Source organism: Oncorhynchus keta, chromosome 34 (genome assembly GCF_023373465.1).
Source record: "Oncorhynchus keta strain PuntledgeMale-10-30-2019 chromosome 34, Oket_V2, whole genome shotgun sequence".
Taxonomy (NCBI): domain Eukaryota; kingdom Metazoa; phylum Chordata; class Actinopteri; order Salmoniformes; family Salmonidae; genus Oncorhynchus; species Oncorhynchus keta.
Genome location: NC_068454.1, coordinates 36,679,473 through 36,694,958, shown reverse-complemented (window position 1 = coordinate 36,694,958; position 15,486 = coordinate 36,679,473). Strand labels below are relative to the sequence as shown.

At 44.2% G+C, this 15,486-nt stretch overlaps 1 protein-coding gene across 9 annotated transcripts in view; it reads right to left on the bottom strand.

Annotated features, from left to right (window-relative positions):
* Positions 1 to 15,486, bottom strand: part of LOC118367029 (dedicator of cytokinesis protein 9-like) — a 120,656-nt gene that overhangs the window by 28,256 nt on the left and 76,914 nt on the right. For all 9 annotated transcript variants that reach the window (XM_035749987.2, XM_035749985.2, XM_052493773.1 and 6 more), the window contains exons 8-11: positions 5,012 to 5,186; positions 3,824 to 3,876; positions 3,180 to 3,254; positions 2,953 to 3,093 (exon numbers count right to left, since the gene is read on the bottom strand). In XM_035749987.2, coding sequence (XP_035605880.1) covers positions 2,953 to 3,093; positions 3,180 to 3,254; positions 3,824 to 3,876; positions 5,012 to 5,186 — 444 coding nt within the window. The remainder of the gene's footprint in view (positions 1 to 2,952; positions 3,094 to 3,179; positions 3,255 to 3,823; positions 3,877 to 5,011; positions 5,187 to 15,486) is intronic.

The following is a 15,486-nucleotide window of genomic DNA, read 5'->3' as shown; positions in this document are numbered from 1 at the left end:
TACCTGTGTGTCCGTCAGGTCTGTACCTGTGTGTCCGTCAGGTCTATACCTGTGTGTCTGTCAGGTCTGTATCTGTGTATTCGTCAGGTCTGTATCCGTCAGGTCTGTATCTGTGTATTCGTCAGGTCTGTATCCGTCAGGTCTGTACCTGTGTGTCCGTCAGGTCTGTATCTGTCCTGTCTGTACCTGTCAGGTCTGTATCTGTCAGGTCTGTATCTGTGTGTCTGTCAGGTCTGTATCTGTGTGTCCGTCAGGTCTGTATCTGTGTGTCCGTCAGGTCTGTATCTGTCCTGTGTGTACCTGTCAGGTCTGTATCTGTCCTGTGTCCTGTCAGGTCTGTATCTCCGTCAGGTCTGTATCTGTGTGTCCGTCAGGTCTGTACCTGTGTGTCCGTCAGGTCTGTACTGTGTGTCCGTCAGGTCTGTACCTGTGTGTCTGTCAGGTCTGTATCTGTGTCTGTCGTCAGGTCTGTATCTGTCAGGTCTGTATCTGTGTGTCCGTCAGGTCTGTATCTGTGTGTCCGTCAGGTCTGTATCTGTGTGTCCGTCAGGTCTGTATCTGTCCTGTCTGTACCTGTCAGGTCTGTATCTGTCAGGTCTGCACCTGTCAGGTCTGTACCTGTGTATCTGTCAGGTCTGTACCTGTGTATCTGTCAGGTCTGTACCTGTGTATCTGTCAGGTCTGTACCTGTGTATCTGTCAGGTCTGTACCTGTGTATCTGTCAGGTCTGTACCTGTGTATCTGTCAGGTCTGTACCTGTGTATCTGTCAGGTCTGTACCTGTGTATCTGTCAGGCCTGTATCTGTCCTGTCTGTACCTGTCAGGTCTGTATCTGTCAGGTCTGCACCTGTCAGGTTTGTACCTGTGTATCTGTCAGGTCTGTACCTGTGTATCTGTCAGGTCTGTACCTGTGTATCTGTCAGGTCTGTACCTGTGTATCTGTCAGGTCTGTACCTGTGTATCTGTCAGGTCTGTACCTGTGTATCTGTCAGGTCTGTATCTGTCCTGTCTGTACCTGTCAGGTCTGTATCTGTCAGGTCTGCACCTGTCAGGTTTGTACCTGTGTATCTGTCAGGTCTGTACCTGTGTATCTGTCAGGTCTGTACCTGTGTATCTGTCAGGTCTGTACCTGTGTATCTGTCAGGTCTGTACCTGTGTGTCCGTCAGGTCTGTTTCTGTCCTGTCTGTACCTGTCAGGTCTGTATCTGTCAGGTCTGCACCTGTCAGGTTTGTACCTGTGTATCTGTCAGGTCTGTACCTGTGTATCTGTCAGGTCTGTACCTCTGTCAGGTCTGTATCTGTCAGGTCTGTATCTGTCAGGTCTGTATCTGTCAGGTCTGTATCTGTGTGTCCGTCAGGTCTGTATCTGTGTGTCCGTCAGGTCTGTATCTGTGTGTCCGTCAGGTCTGTATCTGTCCTGTCTGTACCTGTCAGGTCTGTATCTGTCAGGTCTGTACCTGTGTATCTGTCAGGTCTGTACCTGTGTATCTGTCAGGTCTGTACCTGTGTATCTGTCAGGTCTGTACCTGTGTATCTGTCAGGTCTGTACCTGTGTATCCGTCAGGTCTGTACCTGTGTATCCGTCAGGTCTGTACCTGTGTATCCGTCAGGTCTGTACCTGTGTGTCCGTCAGGTCTGTACCTGTGTGTCCGTCAGGTCTGTACCTGTGTGTCCGTCAGGTCTGTATCTGTGTGTCCGTCAGGTCTGTACCTGTGTGTCCGTCAGGTCTGTACCTGTGTGTCCGTCAGGTCTGTACCTGTGTGTCCGTCAGGTCTGTACCTGTGTGTCCGTCAGGTCTGTACCTGTGTATCCGTCAGGTCTGTACCTGTGTATCCGTCAGGTCTGTACCTGTGTGTCCGTCAGGTCTGTACCTGTGTGTCCGTCAGGTCTGTACCTGTGTATCCGTCAGGTCTGTACCTGTGTATCCGTCAGGTCTGTACCTGTGTGTCCGTCAGGTCTGTACCTGTGTATCCGTCAGGTCTGTACCTGTGTATCCGTCAGGTCTGTACCTGTGTATCCGTCAGGTCTGTACCTGTGTATCCGTCAGGTCTGTACCTGTGTATCCGTCAGGTCTGTACCTGTGTGTCCGTCAGGTCTGTACCTGTGTGTCCGTCAGGTCTGTACCTGTGTGTCCGTCAGGTCTGTACCTGTGTGTCCGTCAGGTCTGTACCTGTGTATCTGTCAGGTCTGTATCTGTCAGGTCTGTACCTGTCAGGTCTGTATCTGTCAGGTCTGCACCTGTCAGGTCTGTATCTGTCAGGTCTGCACCTGTCAGGTTTGTACCTGTGTATCTGTCAGGTCTGTACCTGTGTATCTGTCAGGTCTGTACCTGTGTATCTGTCAGGTCTGTACCCGTCAGGTCTGTACCTGTGTATCTGTCAGGTCTGTACCTGTGTATCTGTCAGGTCTGTACCCGTGTATCTGTCAGGTCTGTACCTGTGTATCTGTCAGGTCTGTACCCATCAGGTCTGTACCTGTGTGTCTGTATCTGTGTATCTGTCAGGTCTGTATCTGTCAGGTCTGTATCTGTCAGGTCTGTATCTGTCAGGTCTGTATCTGTCAGGTCTGTATCTGTCAGGTCTATATCTGTCAGGTCTATCTCTGTATCTTTCAGGTCTGTATCTGTCAGGTCTGTGTTTCTCTGAACAGGTTGACATGTTCTCTTGGCACTGGACAGCCTGCTGTGTGTGACAGCAGGAAACTGCCCTCAATTAGACAGCGCCTTCCTTCATTACCGTGGCTCTCGGCTGGTTACTATGCCAACCCAGTGCTCCCTCTTGACAAAGACAAACAGCAGTGATGACATAGGCTAGAGATGTGATCCCTCCACCCCTCTCTTTCGCTCTCTAATCCATTCTCCAGAGCAGATACTATACACTACGATGATAACACACGGACTGTACAAATTTAGCACTGACTCATTGAGGACTCTGAATAGGACATCTGGCTTACGTTTGTTGTTGGTCCCTCCTCATTCTCCGCTACACAGCATTGCAGGTTGAAGGCCAGGTCATTGCAGTTCACCAAAATGCGCTTTCCAAACTTCTCTTCAAACTGCTTTATATCAGGCTCAATCCCTGAGAAGTCAAGTTTCTAAAGATACAAAAAAGGGATTTTGAATCAACATTTGGAGCTGGGAGGGATTATGAAATACCTTTTGGGAGACTTGAGTTACTAACCTGTGTGTCAGGGTCCAAGGTGAACAGTTTCAATCTGGTCTCGTTCCTCATTTTCGATTCAATATCTCTTGCACTCTGAGGACAAGAAATTGAAACCTCCTTAAGCGAAAGGTTTTCAAATTGAACTGCTTTTATCATTTGAGAAAGGCAGACTGTTCTTCAGGGCTGACACATGGACATGTGCTCCTAGGAGACAGTCAGATGTCCACCTCAGAGCCCAGGCTGTTCCTGGAAACCCCAGCCGTTGAAGTCTGCACAAGCACTGAGTACTTCAGCAAATGGCCATGGAAATCTCATACTGTAGCTTTTCTCTATAGGAACTTGTTCGATTTTGGTTCCACTCCTTTTTTTTGGCCACTTTTCAAACAGCGGGAGCTGTCATCTGTCTGTGTATGTCTAACCATAGATAGAGAATATTTTGTTTCATTTTTTAAATGAGGTGCTTATCTAAACACAAGCAGAGTTAAAGCTAAATAAATATATTTTTGTAGAGGCAGCTACACTCCTCTGAGAGGCCTGACTGGCTGCTCCCTACCTCCCATGGTGAAGTGATTTCATGGTGCAACTACATTATGTCTCATGTGAACAGGCCCTGTAGGGCCATTATGCTTGAGGCAGGGCATTAGTGAAAAGACAGGACCTACCTGAAAGCTGTCCATACTCCCCAACGAACCATCTGCCTTTCCCAGCTCATCATCTGCAACAGAAAAGAGAGCAGAGCACTCACTGGAAACAGAGCCATCACATGGTTCAACAAATCCACTATTTCATAGGTTACAACTCCATTAACCACACCTCTTCCTTAAATCACACGCTACCAACACTTAAGTAGAGTAAACAGTGACTTAGACTGCCCTGATAATAGAGCAGGCCTCAGATCAGATCCTAGAGTCCCTGGAGGTACCAGGGTTGTTTCCCCCCCTAGGAGAGCGTGATTAATAAAAGCTGAGGGGTTACTGAGATTAGCGGGGCTCTTTGTGCAGACATGGCTCTTTCCTCCTGGCTCAGGCCTGGGATCAGACAGGAGGGGAGTATTAAAAACCTGGGTGGCCCTCTAGCTACAGCACCACCACAGACAAGGAGGAGGCGGCGTCTGGGAGGTGTGTGGGCGTAAACACCGTGTTCAGATTGACTGGTATTGTGTGCCACATAGACATACAAGAATGCTAATGCTGTGCATTAGCTTGTACAGGATCTAGTCTATGTATTTATATCACTGTCCTCTCGGAACTACCTCCTAGGCGTTGTTAAACTACTCTGAGCCAACAACACTCATGTGGTGCTTAAGCCATCAATGTGAGCGGCAGCTAGCCTAGCGGTTAAGAGGTTGGACAAGTAACCAAAAGGTTGCTGGGTCGAAACCCCGAGCTGACTAGGTGAAATCTGCCGATGTGCCCTTGAGCGATGCACTTAACCCTAATTGCTACTGTAAGTCCCTCTGGATAAGAGAATCTGCTTAAGGACGTAAATGTAAAAAAATGTAATACGCAAAAACAGGGTTATTTACATGGGAGTGTGATTAAAGGGTGCAGGCCAATGACATCTTCTCTGTGGCATACTGTAAACTACAGACTGTAGAACAGGCCTAAGTACACCTTATTTACACGTTCCTTTCCCCGACAGGCGGATAAGTGTACTGCAGTGAACCCTGGGATGTTTTCTTTCTTTTACTGGCACTATGAGAAGCACAGTATCCTTGTACTAAGGGTTTTGTCGGTGGATGGTGTTTTAAACAGAATTCACAAGGAAATCTAATGGCGTCTATATCTCTCATTACCTCCCATCCCATGAACCCACGTGAGCATGCACACACACACAGACACAGCACACACCATCGTGGATGTCCCCGTTCCGCTTCTCCTGCATGGCGATCTCGAAGCTGCTGTGGAGGATCTTGTTGAGAGTGCTGATCCAGTCCTCCATCTCTCCCTCGCTGTCGGCAGCCAGCAGGTACGTGCTCTTGTCCTGCATCTTCAGCTCAAAGGCAAAGCGCCGCACCTTGTTATTCTGCAGACAGACACACAGAGGGGGAGGAAACTCGGTGAGACCATCACTGTCTATGTAGCGCTGGAGTGGAAGTTGCTAAGGGATAGCAACAGTTTGATTAGAGAGCAAGGGTCAACTACAAATACCGAGGGACGTGCTCTTCATTTAAAAAAAACAAAGCCGTAGCATCACACAAAACAACATCAGTTGAGCTGACTTTTTGAAAAGAGGACGATGACAGTGTGTGCAGGTCGAGGGTGCCTGTGTTTCTTACAGTCGAAAAACAAAATGCCCAACTGTGAATCAAACGTTCCGATCCACCGTCCAAAGCTAACTTCCAATATTTTGTCAGGTCACCAGAAGGCAGCTCCTGCTTAGTTCTGATTTATTTCTTGAAGAAAGCGTTACTGAAAACAACTCCTATCCTCTCCCTCATTGCACATTTCATCTAGTCACACACTAGGGTAAGACAATACGAGGAAACAGTCAAACTGGTACAGTGCCTTGCGAAAGTATTCGGCCCCCTTGAACTTTGCGACCTTTTGCCACATTTCAGGCTTCAAACATAAAGATATAAAACTGTATATTTTTGTGAATAATCAAAAACAAGTGGGACACAATCATGAAGTGGAACGACATTTATTGGATATTTCAATTTTTTTTAACAAATCAAAAACTGAAAAATTGGGCGTGGGGGCTGAATACTTTCGCAAGGCACTGTATGTGTATATATTTGACAATGATAGCATCATCTTCCATAAATCCTATATTTACGAAAGCCTTAAAAAGTGTTTCTTTGTGATAGTTAAAAAGAGACATGGAGGAGAAAAAACCCATCTTACAACCGTAAGAGTGAACACACAGCGGAGCAGGGTGGAAGAGAGAAAGTATTTCCATATGCGCAACAAAAAGCATAGTGCTGCCAGGACTGGAGCTGAGCTCTTATAAAAAGGGACTGGGTCTGCTGAGGGAGTCAGTCAGCAGCACTGGGCCCGAGCTGTGGAGTTGACCTACGACCCCCAAAATCAGCCAGCCAGAGTGATGTCACCGCCTCAGGTGGGCCTCAGAACCTCCCGATGCTGGTGATTCAGTCAGCCGCCATAAACTAACCACCGTAGTTGAGTAATGTTACAGCATGCATCCAGGCTTTGATCCTTATGGAGTTAACTTAAAATGTCCAGGAGAGCTAAGTGAGGGAGGCTGAGGTGCAGTAATTCCGCTGGTGTGTAAACAACCCCCCCCCAAAAAACATTGCCGGAACATTACTAAATAAATCATGGACTGAGTTCGCCCACGTGGGAGTTCTGATAGAGCACTGCATTACATTAGGCCATGCTTTAGCCACCATGGTTATTATTACAATAAGGAGGAGTCTTTCATCCTGCAGAGAGGGAGGAGAGGGAGGAGGATGGTAGGGTGGGTCATTAGCTCAAGACCAATAAAGTAAACAGTAGATACGGGGGTGTTTGGGATAGGGATCAGAGTGGATTCATCACCACGGGATTAATAACCAGGGTTATTAGAGAGAGAGAGGAGGAAGACATTTTCTATATATTCTCAAAATAACACGTTAACATTGAGTAACAGTTTTATACTTAGAGATATGAGCAGATAATCACTCTACTGAGCCACATTAATATATGTAGGTTGTGAATCCATCCTTAACCCTGGTTATTAATCCATCCTTAACCCTGGTTATTAATCCATCCTTAACCCTGGTTATTAATCCATCCTTAACCCTGGTTATTAATCCATCCTTAACCCAGGGTATTAATCCATCCTTAACCCTGGTTATTAATCCATCCTTAACCCTGGTTATTAATCCATCCTTAACCCTGGTTATTAATCCATCCTTAACCCTGGTTATTAATCCATCCTTAACCCAGGGTATTAATCCATCCTTAACCCTGGTTATTAATCCATCCTTAACCCTGGTTATTAATCCATCCTTAACCCTGGTTATTAATCCATCCTTAACCCTGGTTATTAATCCATCCTTAACCCTGGTTATTAATCCATCCTTAACCCAGGTTATTAATCCATCCTTAACCCAGGTTATTAATCCATCCTTAACCCTGGTTATTAATCCATCCTTAACCCAGGGTATTAATCCATCCTTAACCCTGGTTATTAATCCATCCTTAACCCTGGTTATTAATCCATCCTTAACCCTGGTTATTAATCCATCCTTAACCCTGGTTATTAATCCATCCTTAACCCAGGTTATTAATCCATCCTTAACCCTGGTTATTAATCCATCCTTAACCCTGGTTATTAATCCATCCTTAACCCTGGTTATTAATCCATCCTTAACCCTGGTTATTAATCCATCCTTAACCCTGGTTATTAATCCATCCTTAACCCTGGTTATTAATCCATCCTTAACCCTGGTTATTAATCCATCCTTAACTTTTTCAGCGGGGACCCCATTTTTTTTGTACCAGAATTTCTGATGGGCCCATTTTTTGGCTAGCCCACTGCAGTTCCCCCCACAAACTGACTTTGTATACCACTGCCTTAACTTCACCCTTAAGCAGCAAGGACTCCAATGATGCAAATGAGTGAAATATGCAGGCCTGGTGTTTAGGACAGAGGTGGATTTTTTTTTTTTAAAACACCCATTTGTTAGACTTCAGTAAAAGTAAAGATGCCTTTATAGAAAATGACTCAAGTAAAAGTGAAAGTCACCCAGTAAAATACTACTTGAGTAAATGTCTAAAAGTATTTGATTTTAAATATACTTACGCATCAAAAGTAAATGTAATTGCTAAAATTGACTTAAGTATCAAAAGTAAAAGACGGCACAAATGTCTTGTTTTTTAAATTAATGGACAGCCAGGGGCACACTCCAACACTCATTTCAAAACAAAGCATGTGTTTAGTGAGTCCGCCAGCTCAGAGGCAGTAGGGATGACCAGGGATGTTCTCTGTTTAGTGAGTCCGCCAGCTCAGAGGCAGTAGGGATGACCAGGGATGTTCTCTGTTTAGTGAGTCCGCCAGCTCAGAGGCAGTAGGGATGACCAGGGATGTTCTCTGTTTAGTGAGTCCGCCAGCTCAGAGGCAGTAGGGATGACCAGGGATGTTCTCTGTTTAGTGAGTCCGCCAGCTCAGAGGCAGTAGGGATGACCAGGGATGTTCTCTGTTTAGTGAGTCCGCCAGCTCAGAGGCAGTAGGGATGACCAGGGATGTTCTCTGTTTAGTGAGTCCGCCAGCTCAGAGGCAGTAGGGATGACCAGGGATGTTCTCTGTTTAGTGAGTCCGCCAGCTCAGAGGCAGTAGGGATGACCAGGGATGTTCTCTGTTTAGTGAGTCCGCCAGCTCAGAGGCAGTAGGGATGACCAGGGATGTTCTCTGTCTAGTGAGTCCGCCAGCTCAGAGGCAGTAGGGATGACCAGGGATGTTCTCTGTTTTGTGAGTCCGCCAGCTCAGAGGCAGTAGGGATGACCAGGGATGTTCTCTTGATAAGTGTGTGAATTTCACCATTTTCCTCTCCTTCAAAGCATTCGAAATGTAACAAATACTTTTGGCTGTCAGGGAAAATGTATATGGCGGAAAAAGTAGTTCTTTGGTGGGGGTGTAGTGAAGTAAAAGTTGTCAAAAATATAAAAAGTAAAGTACAGATATCACAAAAAAACAACATAAGTAATACTTTAAAGTATTACTTAAGTAATTTAAACCACTGGTTTAGAACACAAAGCCTTGGTAACTCAACTCCATACATTACGCAGAGGGAGATGAGGATCTTGGAAGCATCCTCTGGTTCTCTCATCATGGAAAGTTTGAGCAGCACTGGGATGGGAAGGATTATGATGGGGCTGTAAGAGAATGGCTGGAGACAGGACACCAGACCTGAGATCTCAGATCACACAGAGCAGGTCCTCCTAGTGGGAGAGATGGCCGGCAGGCAGCTGGATAGCCTCAATAAGTTTGTGTGCGCGCGTGTGTATGTATTCCTGTTCATGTGTGTTGGCCTATCATAAAAGAGCAGGGCAAAGCGTGCTGAAAGAGCTTGGGGCCAGAGGGGGAGTATGACGTCACTCCATATGCCAATAATTGCAGAGTTAATCAAGAGCAGATCCCAAGACCAGCTGTTGTGGTTTACAATGAGGAATATTATCTTGCCCATATAACGCGAAACCTCCGCAAAAATCAAACGCAGAACTGTCCAGAGTGGAGTTGATTGCATACATAGACAACTGACAGGAAACAGAATTGACCAAACTACTTTTGTTTTTACAGAGGCAAAGGCACCACCATCTTTGTTTACTTTGTGGAGGGACACATCTGGTTGGCTAAAGTTAGCTAGCTTGACCCGCTTTCGGCTACATACGTACGTACCGTACATTAGGGTTGCAAAGGGTCAGAAACTTTCCGGTAAATTTCCAGAATATTGGCAGAAATTTTCCATGGGAAGTTAAGCCATGGAATTTGGGGAATTTTGCTTAAATTCATCAACAAAGTTAGCTTATAACAGTGAACCTTTTTTGTGGCTTATTTTGGTTCAACTATACCCAATTCAATGGAATTGCAACCCTCTGCATGCACAGTGCATTCTTCCATCACATGTACAGCTGATTAACAAGACGCTATTGAGCCCACACTACTACACTGTCTGAGCCAAGGACTACATGCTTTCTGGTAAGTTTTGATTACAATACTGGGTGGGGTGAATATATTTTATATGACATACATGATTTTTTGTTTACTAGTAAATAGTAGCCTGCAGCAAAGTGTATTGAAATAATTTCTAACTTGTTTACAATCTGCTAGTTAGTCTCATCAGCCACCTGGTGGAAGGAACTTTGTGGATCTGAGGCTCTTTCCCCTGTTGCCTCCATCATCCTCCAAATCCCACCAAAAAATGTATCTTACAAATGAGTTGTTTAATCTAACCGCTTAACTATTTATTTTTACATGGAATTGTATGTGTTGTTTTTACTCACTGTTTTCTAATCTTTACAGGAAAATGCCACGGGCACTATGATGTGTGGAGACATTTCACTGCAGCTAATGTAGAAGGATAAATGTACACAGCTTACTGTGTACATTTGCAAATACTGTGCCAAATCATATGTGAAGAATGCAACAAAGATGCAGAATCATCTGGCCAAGTGCATAAAGTTCCCTCAGCGCTCACAACAAGCCTCTGACAAAAGTCCCTCTACTTCTATTAGAGGTGTAAATGATGAATCGGACATCTTATCGATAGCAACAGCTCATGGTCCTCCAGGAATAAGAAGTTTTTTTTGACTCAATAGAGGAACGTAGTCAGAAAAATGCTCATGACTGTCTTGCTCAAGCTGCATATGCAACTGGTTCACATCTGATGCTCACAGGCAATGTGTATTGGAAGAGATTTCTGAATATTCTTTGCCCAGAATACACCCCTCCAACCAGACATGCTTTATCTACTAATTTGCTGGATGCAGAGTTCAACAGAGTTTAACTGAAGGTCAAGCAAATCAGAGAAAGCTGACTGTATTGCAATCATCTCTGATGGGTGGTTGAATGTTCGTGGGCAAGGATTCATTAACTACATCATCTCCACCCCTTAACCAGTATTCTACAAGAGAACAGACAAAGGACAACAGACACACCGGTCTCTACATTGCAGATGAGCTGAAGGCAGTCATCAATGACCTTGGAGCACAGAAGGTATTTGCACTGGTGACAGACAATGCTGCGAACATGAAGGCTGCTTGGTCTAAAGTGGAGGAGTCCTACCCTTACATCACACCCATTGGCTGTGCTGCTCATGCAATGAATCTGCTCCTCAAGAACATAACGGCACTGAAAACAATGGATACACTCTACAAGAGAGCCAAGGAAATGGTTAGGTATGTGAAGGGTCATCAAGTTATAGCAGCAATCTACCTCACCAAGCAAAGTGAGAAGAGTAAGAGCACCACATTGAAGCTGCCCAGCAACACCCGTTGGGGTGTCATCATGTTTGACAGTCTCCTGGAGGGAAAGGAGTCTCTCCAAAAAATGGCCATATCACAGTCTGCAGATATGGACAACCCCATCAAGAGGATCCTCCTGGATGATGTATTTTAGGAAAGAGTGGTAAGCAGCCTGAAACTCCTGAAACCTATAGCAGTAGGCATTCCACAAATTGAGGAGACAATGCCATCCTGTCTGATGTTCAGACTCTGCTTGCAGATGTAAGAGAAGAAATCCATACTGCACTGCCCACTGTTGCTCCAAGCAGAGGGAACTGTAGTTCTGAAATACATAAAACGTGTGAGGACTTCTGCCTGAAGCCCATACACGCCGCAGTGTACATGTTGGACTCCAAGTATGCTGACAAGAGCATCCTGTCTGGTGCAGAGATCAACAAGGCCTATGGTGTCATCACTAGCGTGTCTTGCCACCTTGACCTGGATGAGGGCAATGTTCTTGGCAGTCTGGGGAAGTACACTTCCAAGCAAGTGCTTTGGGATAGAGATGCAATATGGCAGTCGTGCCAACATATCTCATCAGCCACCTCAGAGTGCAACTGGTCCTTGTTTGGGAACACACACACCAAAGCACGCAACAGGCTGACCATTACAGCGGTTGAAAAATCGGTGGCCATCCGGGCAAATGAGGCTTTTTGAGCCTGACAACGAGCCATTCTCAACGAGGTTGGAAAGTGACAGTGAATATGAGGCATCAGAGTCTGATGTTTAAGAGGTGGACATTGAGGAGGTCAAGGGAGAAGACATGGAAGCCTGAGAGGATGACAACCCAAGCTTTAGTTTCTAGACTATCATTTTACAGATGTATGTTGAAAAGTTTTTGGGAGATGCGATGGATCATTGGGGATCATTCAATATTCCCTTTTTTTTTGTTGTTCAGTGAAATCATCCCATGTGAAGATTCAACTCATTTAATTAAAGTTCAATTCGTAACTAAGTTGTTTTTTAAAATTTCTATTGGAAGGATATAATAATTTGCTATTATATTATTTGCTATCTATTTATAAAGGAAAGGTTTATGTCTCTATGTCTCTGTCTCTATATGATATGGTAAATATATCCAATACAAAAACATCTACATTTAAATGGTATTAATAGGTATATATTTCCATTAAATTCCAAATGATTCCCATTAATACCACCGGAAGGTTTCCACCTCTGAATATACCACAAAATGCGCAACCCTACTGTACATACAGTGCTTTCAGAAAGTATTCACACCCCTCCACCTTTCCCACATTTTGTTGTGTTACAGCCTGAATTTAAAATGGATTACAATTAGATGCTTTGTCACTGGCCTACACACAATACCCCATAACGTCAAAGTGGAATTATGTTTTTTGGCCTTGTTACAAATGAAAAGGTGAAAGGTCAAAAAAAGTTCAGGAGTAAAAATGTGCTTAACAAGTCACATAATAAGTTGCATGGACTCAGTCTGTGTGTAATAAATGTGTTTAACATTTTTTTATGACTACCTCAACTATGTACCCCACACATACAGATATGAACTTCAAACAAATTGAACCACAAAGCCCAGGGAGGTTTTCGAATGTCTCATAAAGAAGGGCACCTATTGGTAGATAGGTTTAAAAATAAATAAAAAAGCTTACACTGAATATCCCTTTGAGCATGGTGAAGTTATTAGTTATACTTTGGATGATGTATCAATACACCCAGTCATTACAAAGACACAGGTGTCCTTCCTAACTCAGTTGCCGGAGAGGAAGGAAACCACTTAGGGATTTCATCATGAGGCCAAGTGACTTTAAAAGAGTTACAGAGTTTAATGGCTGTGATAGGAGAAAACTGAGGATGAATCAACACCATTGTAGTAGTTATGCCTAGTAATACTAACCTAATTACCAAAGTGAAAAGGATGCCTGCACAGAATAAAACATATTCCTAAACATGCATCCTGTTTGCAACAAGGCACCAAAGTAATATTGCTATTAACGTGGCAAAGCAATTAACCTTTTGCCCTGAATACAACGTGTTATGTTTGAGACAAATCCAACAACACAATAGTGAGTACCACTCTTCATATTATCAACCATATTGGTGGCTGCATCATGTTATGGGTATGGATGTAATCGTTAAGGACTAGGAGATTTTAAAGATAAAAAAGAAACGGAATGGAGCTAAGCACAGGCAAAATCCTACAGGAAAACCTGGTTCAGTCTGCTTTCTACCAGACACTGGGAGAGGAATTCCCCTTTCAGCAGGACAATAACCTAAAACACAAGGCCAAATCTACAATTTGCTTACCAAGAAGACAGTAAATATTTCTGAGTGGCCAAGTTACAGTTTAGACTTAAATCTCCTTGAAACCTATGGCAAGACTTGAACATTGCCGTCCTAGCCATGATCCAACATTTTGACAAGCTTGAAGAATTTTGAAAATAATAACGTGCAAATATTGCACAATCCACGTATGCAAAGCTCTTATAGGCCCAAGAAGAATCACAGCTGTAATTGATGCCAAAGGAGTTTCTAACATGTAGACTCAGGGAGCTGAATACTTATGCAACTACAATATTTGAGTTATTTAATTTGTATGAATTGAATCAAATACATTTTTTTTTTAAATTCTTCCACTCTGATTGTTGACAACAACAAAAAATATTTAAATACATTTTAATCTCACTTTGGAACACAATATAATGAGAAGAAATGCAAGTGGTCTGAATACTTTTGCAATACAGTAAATACAATACAGCAATACAGTAAAAGTACCCATAATATATTTTTTTTAAACAGCAATATTTTGAGCAACCTTTGTTATGGTTGTAGAGCACATGCCATAAACCTACCATTCAAAACCTCAGATGGTCGATGAAGAAGAGAAAGCGTTCACCACAATCTATATACTGTGCAACACATTTGAACAAAATGGACAACAACAAAGATATATACCTACAGTATATGTTGAGAGGAATATTAAGGAGGCTGAACTGTTGCCAATGGCAGGGAACCATAACTGAGAGGCTACAAAAGTCAATCAATCTTTTGCAATCATAAAGATGACAAAGTGGTACAATATTAGAGCCATCTCAGGCGGAAACTTCCCTCCCTTTCTGTGGAGACATGAAACAGGGAATCAACTACAGTTTCCCCTCCAACTGGACAGAACCCAGGTGGATTATTATTGTGTGTGCGAGGGGGACAATGATAGAACATGGGAGGGTAGGTACAGCACGTATGCTCAAGTGACCTCTCCAACTTCCACTCCCCTTCAGAACAAGTACACACAAACACACCCTCTCAAGGGACACTCCCTCTCCTCTGGTCACATAAAAAGGCCCTTTTGTAGGGCAGGAGGCCCAAGCCAAGCTCTCCACTCCTCTCTGATACACTACATGACCAAAAGTATGTGGACACCTTGTCAAATATCTCATTCCAAAATCGTGGGCATTAAATGGAGTTGGTCCCCCCTTCACTGCTATAACCGCCTCCACTCTTCTTGAATGGCTTTCCACTAGATGTTGGAACATTGCTCCAGGGACTGGCTTCCATTCAGCCACAAGAGCATTAGTGAGTTCGGGCACTGATGTTGAGCAATTAGGCTTGGCTTGTAGTCAGAGTTCCAATTCATCCCAAAGGTGTTCAATGGGGTTGAGGTCAAGCCCGAACCATGAAAAACAGACCCAGACCATTATTCCTCCTCCACCCAACTTTACAGTTGGCACTATGCATTGGGGCAGGTAGCGCTCTCCTGGCATCCGCCAAACCCAGATTTGTCCGTCAGACAGCCAGATGGTGAAGCGTGATTCATCCCTCCAGAGAACGCATTTCCATTGCTCCAGATTCCAATGGCGGCGAGTTTTACACCTCTCCAGCCTACACTTGGCTTTGCGCATGGTGATCTTAGGCTTGTGTGCGGCTGCTCTGCCATGGAAACCGATTTTATGAAGCTCCCGACTAACAGTTCTTGTGCTGATGTTGCTTCCAGAGGTAGTTTGGAACTCGGTAGTGAGTGCTGCAAACAAGTGAGTGCTGCACACAACGAGTTCACTTCAGCACTCGTTGGTCCCATTCTGTGAGCTTGTGTGGCCTACCATTTTGCGGCTAAGCCGTTGTCACTTCTAGACATTTCCACTTCACAATAACAGCACATACAGTTGACCGGGGCAGCTCTATTAGGACAGAAGTTTGACAAAACTGAATTGTTGGAAAGGTGGCATCCTATCACGGTGCCACGTTGAAAGTCACTGCGCTCTTCAGTAAGGCCATTCTAACTGGAATGTTTGTCTATGGAGAGTGCATGGTGGTATGCACAATTTTATACAACTGTCAACAAAAGGTGTGGCTGAAATAGCCACTAATTTGAAGGGGTGTCCACATACTTTTGTATGTATAGTGTA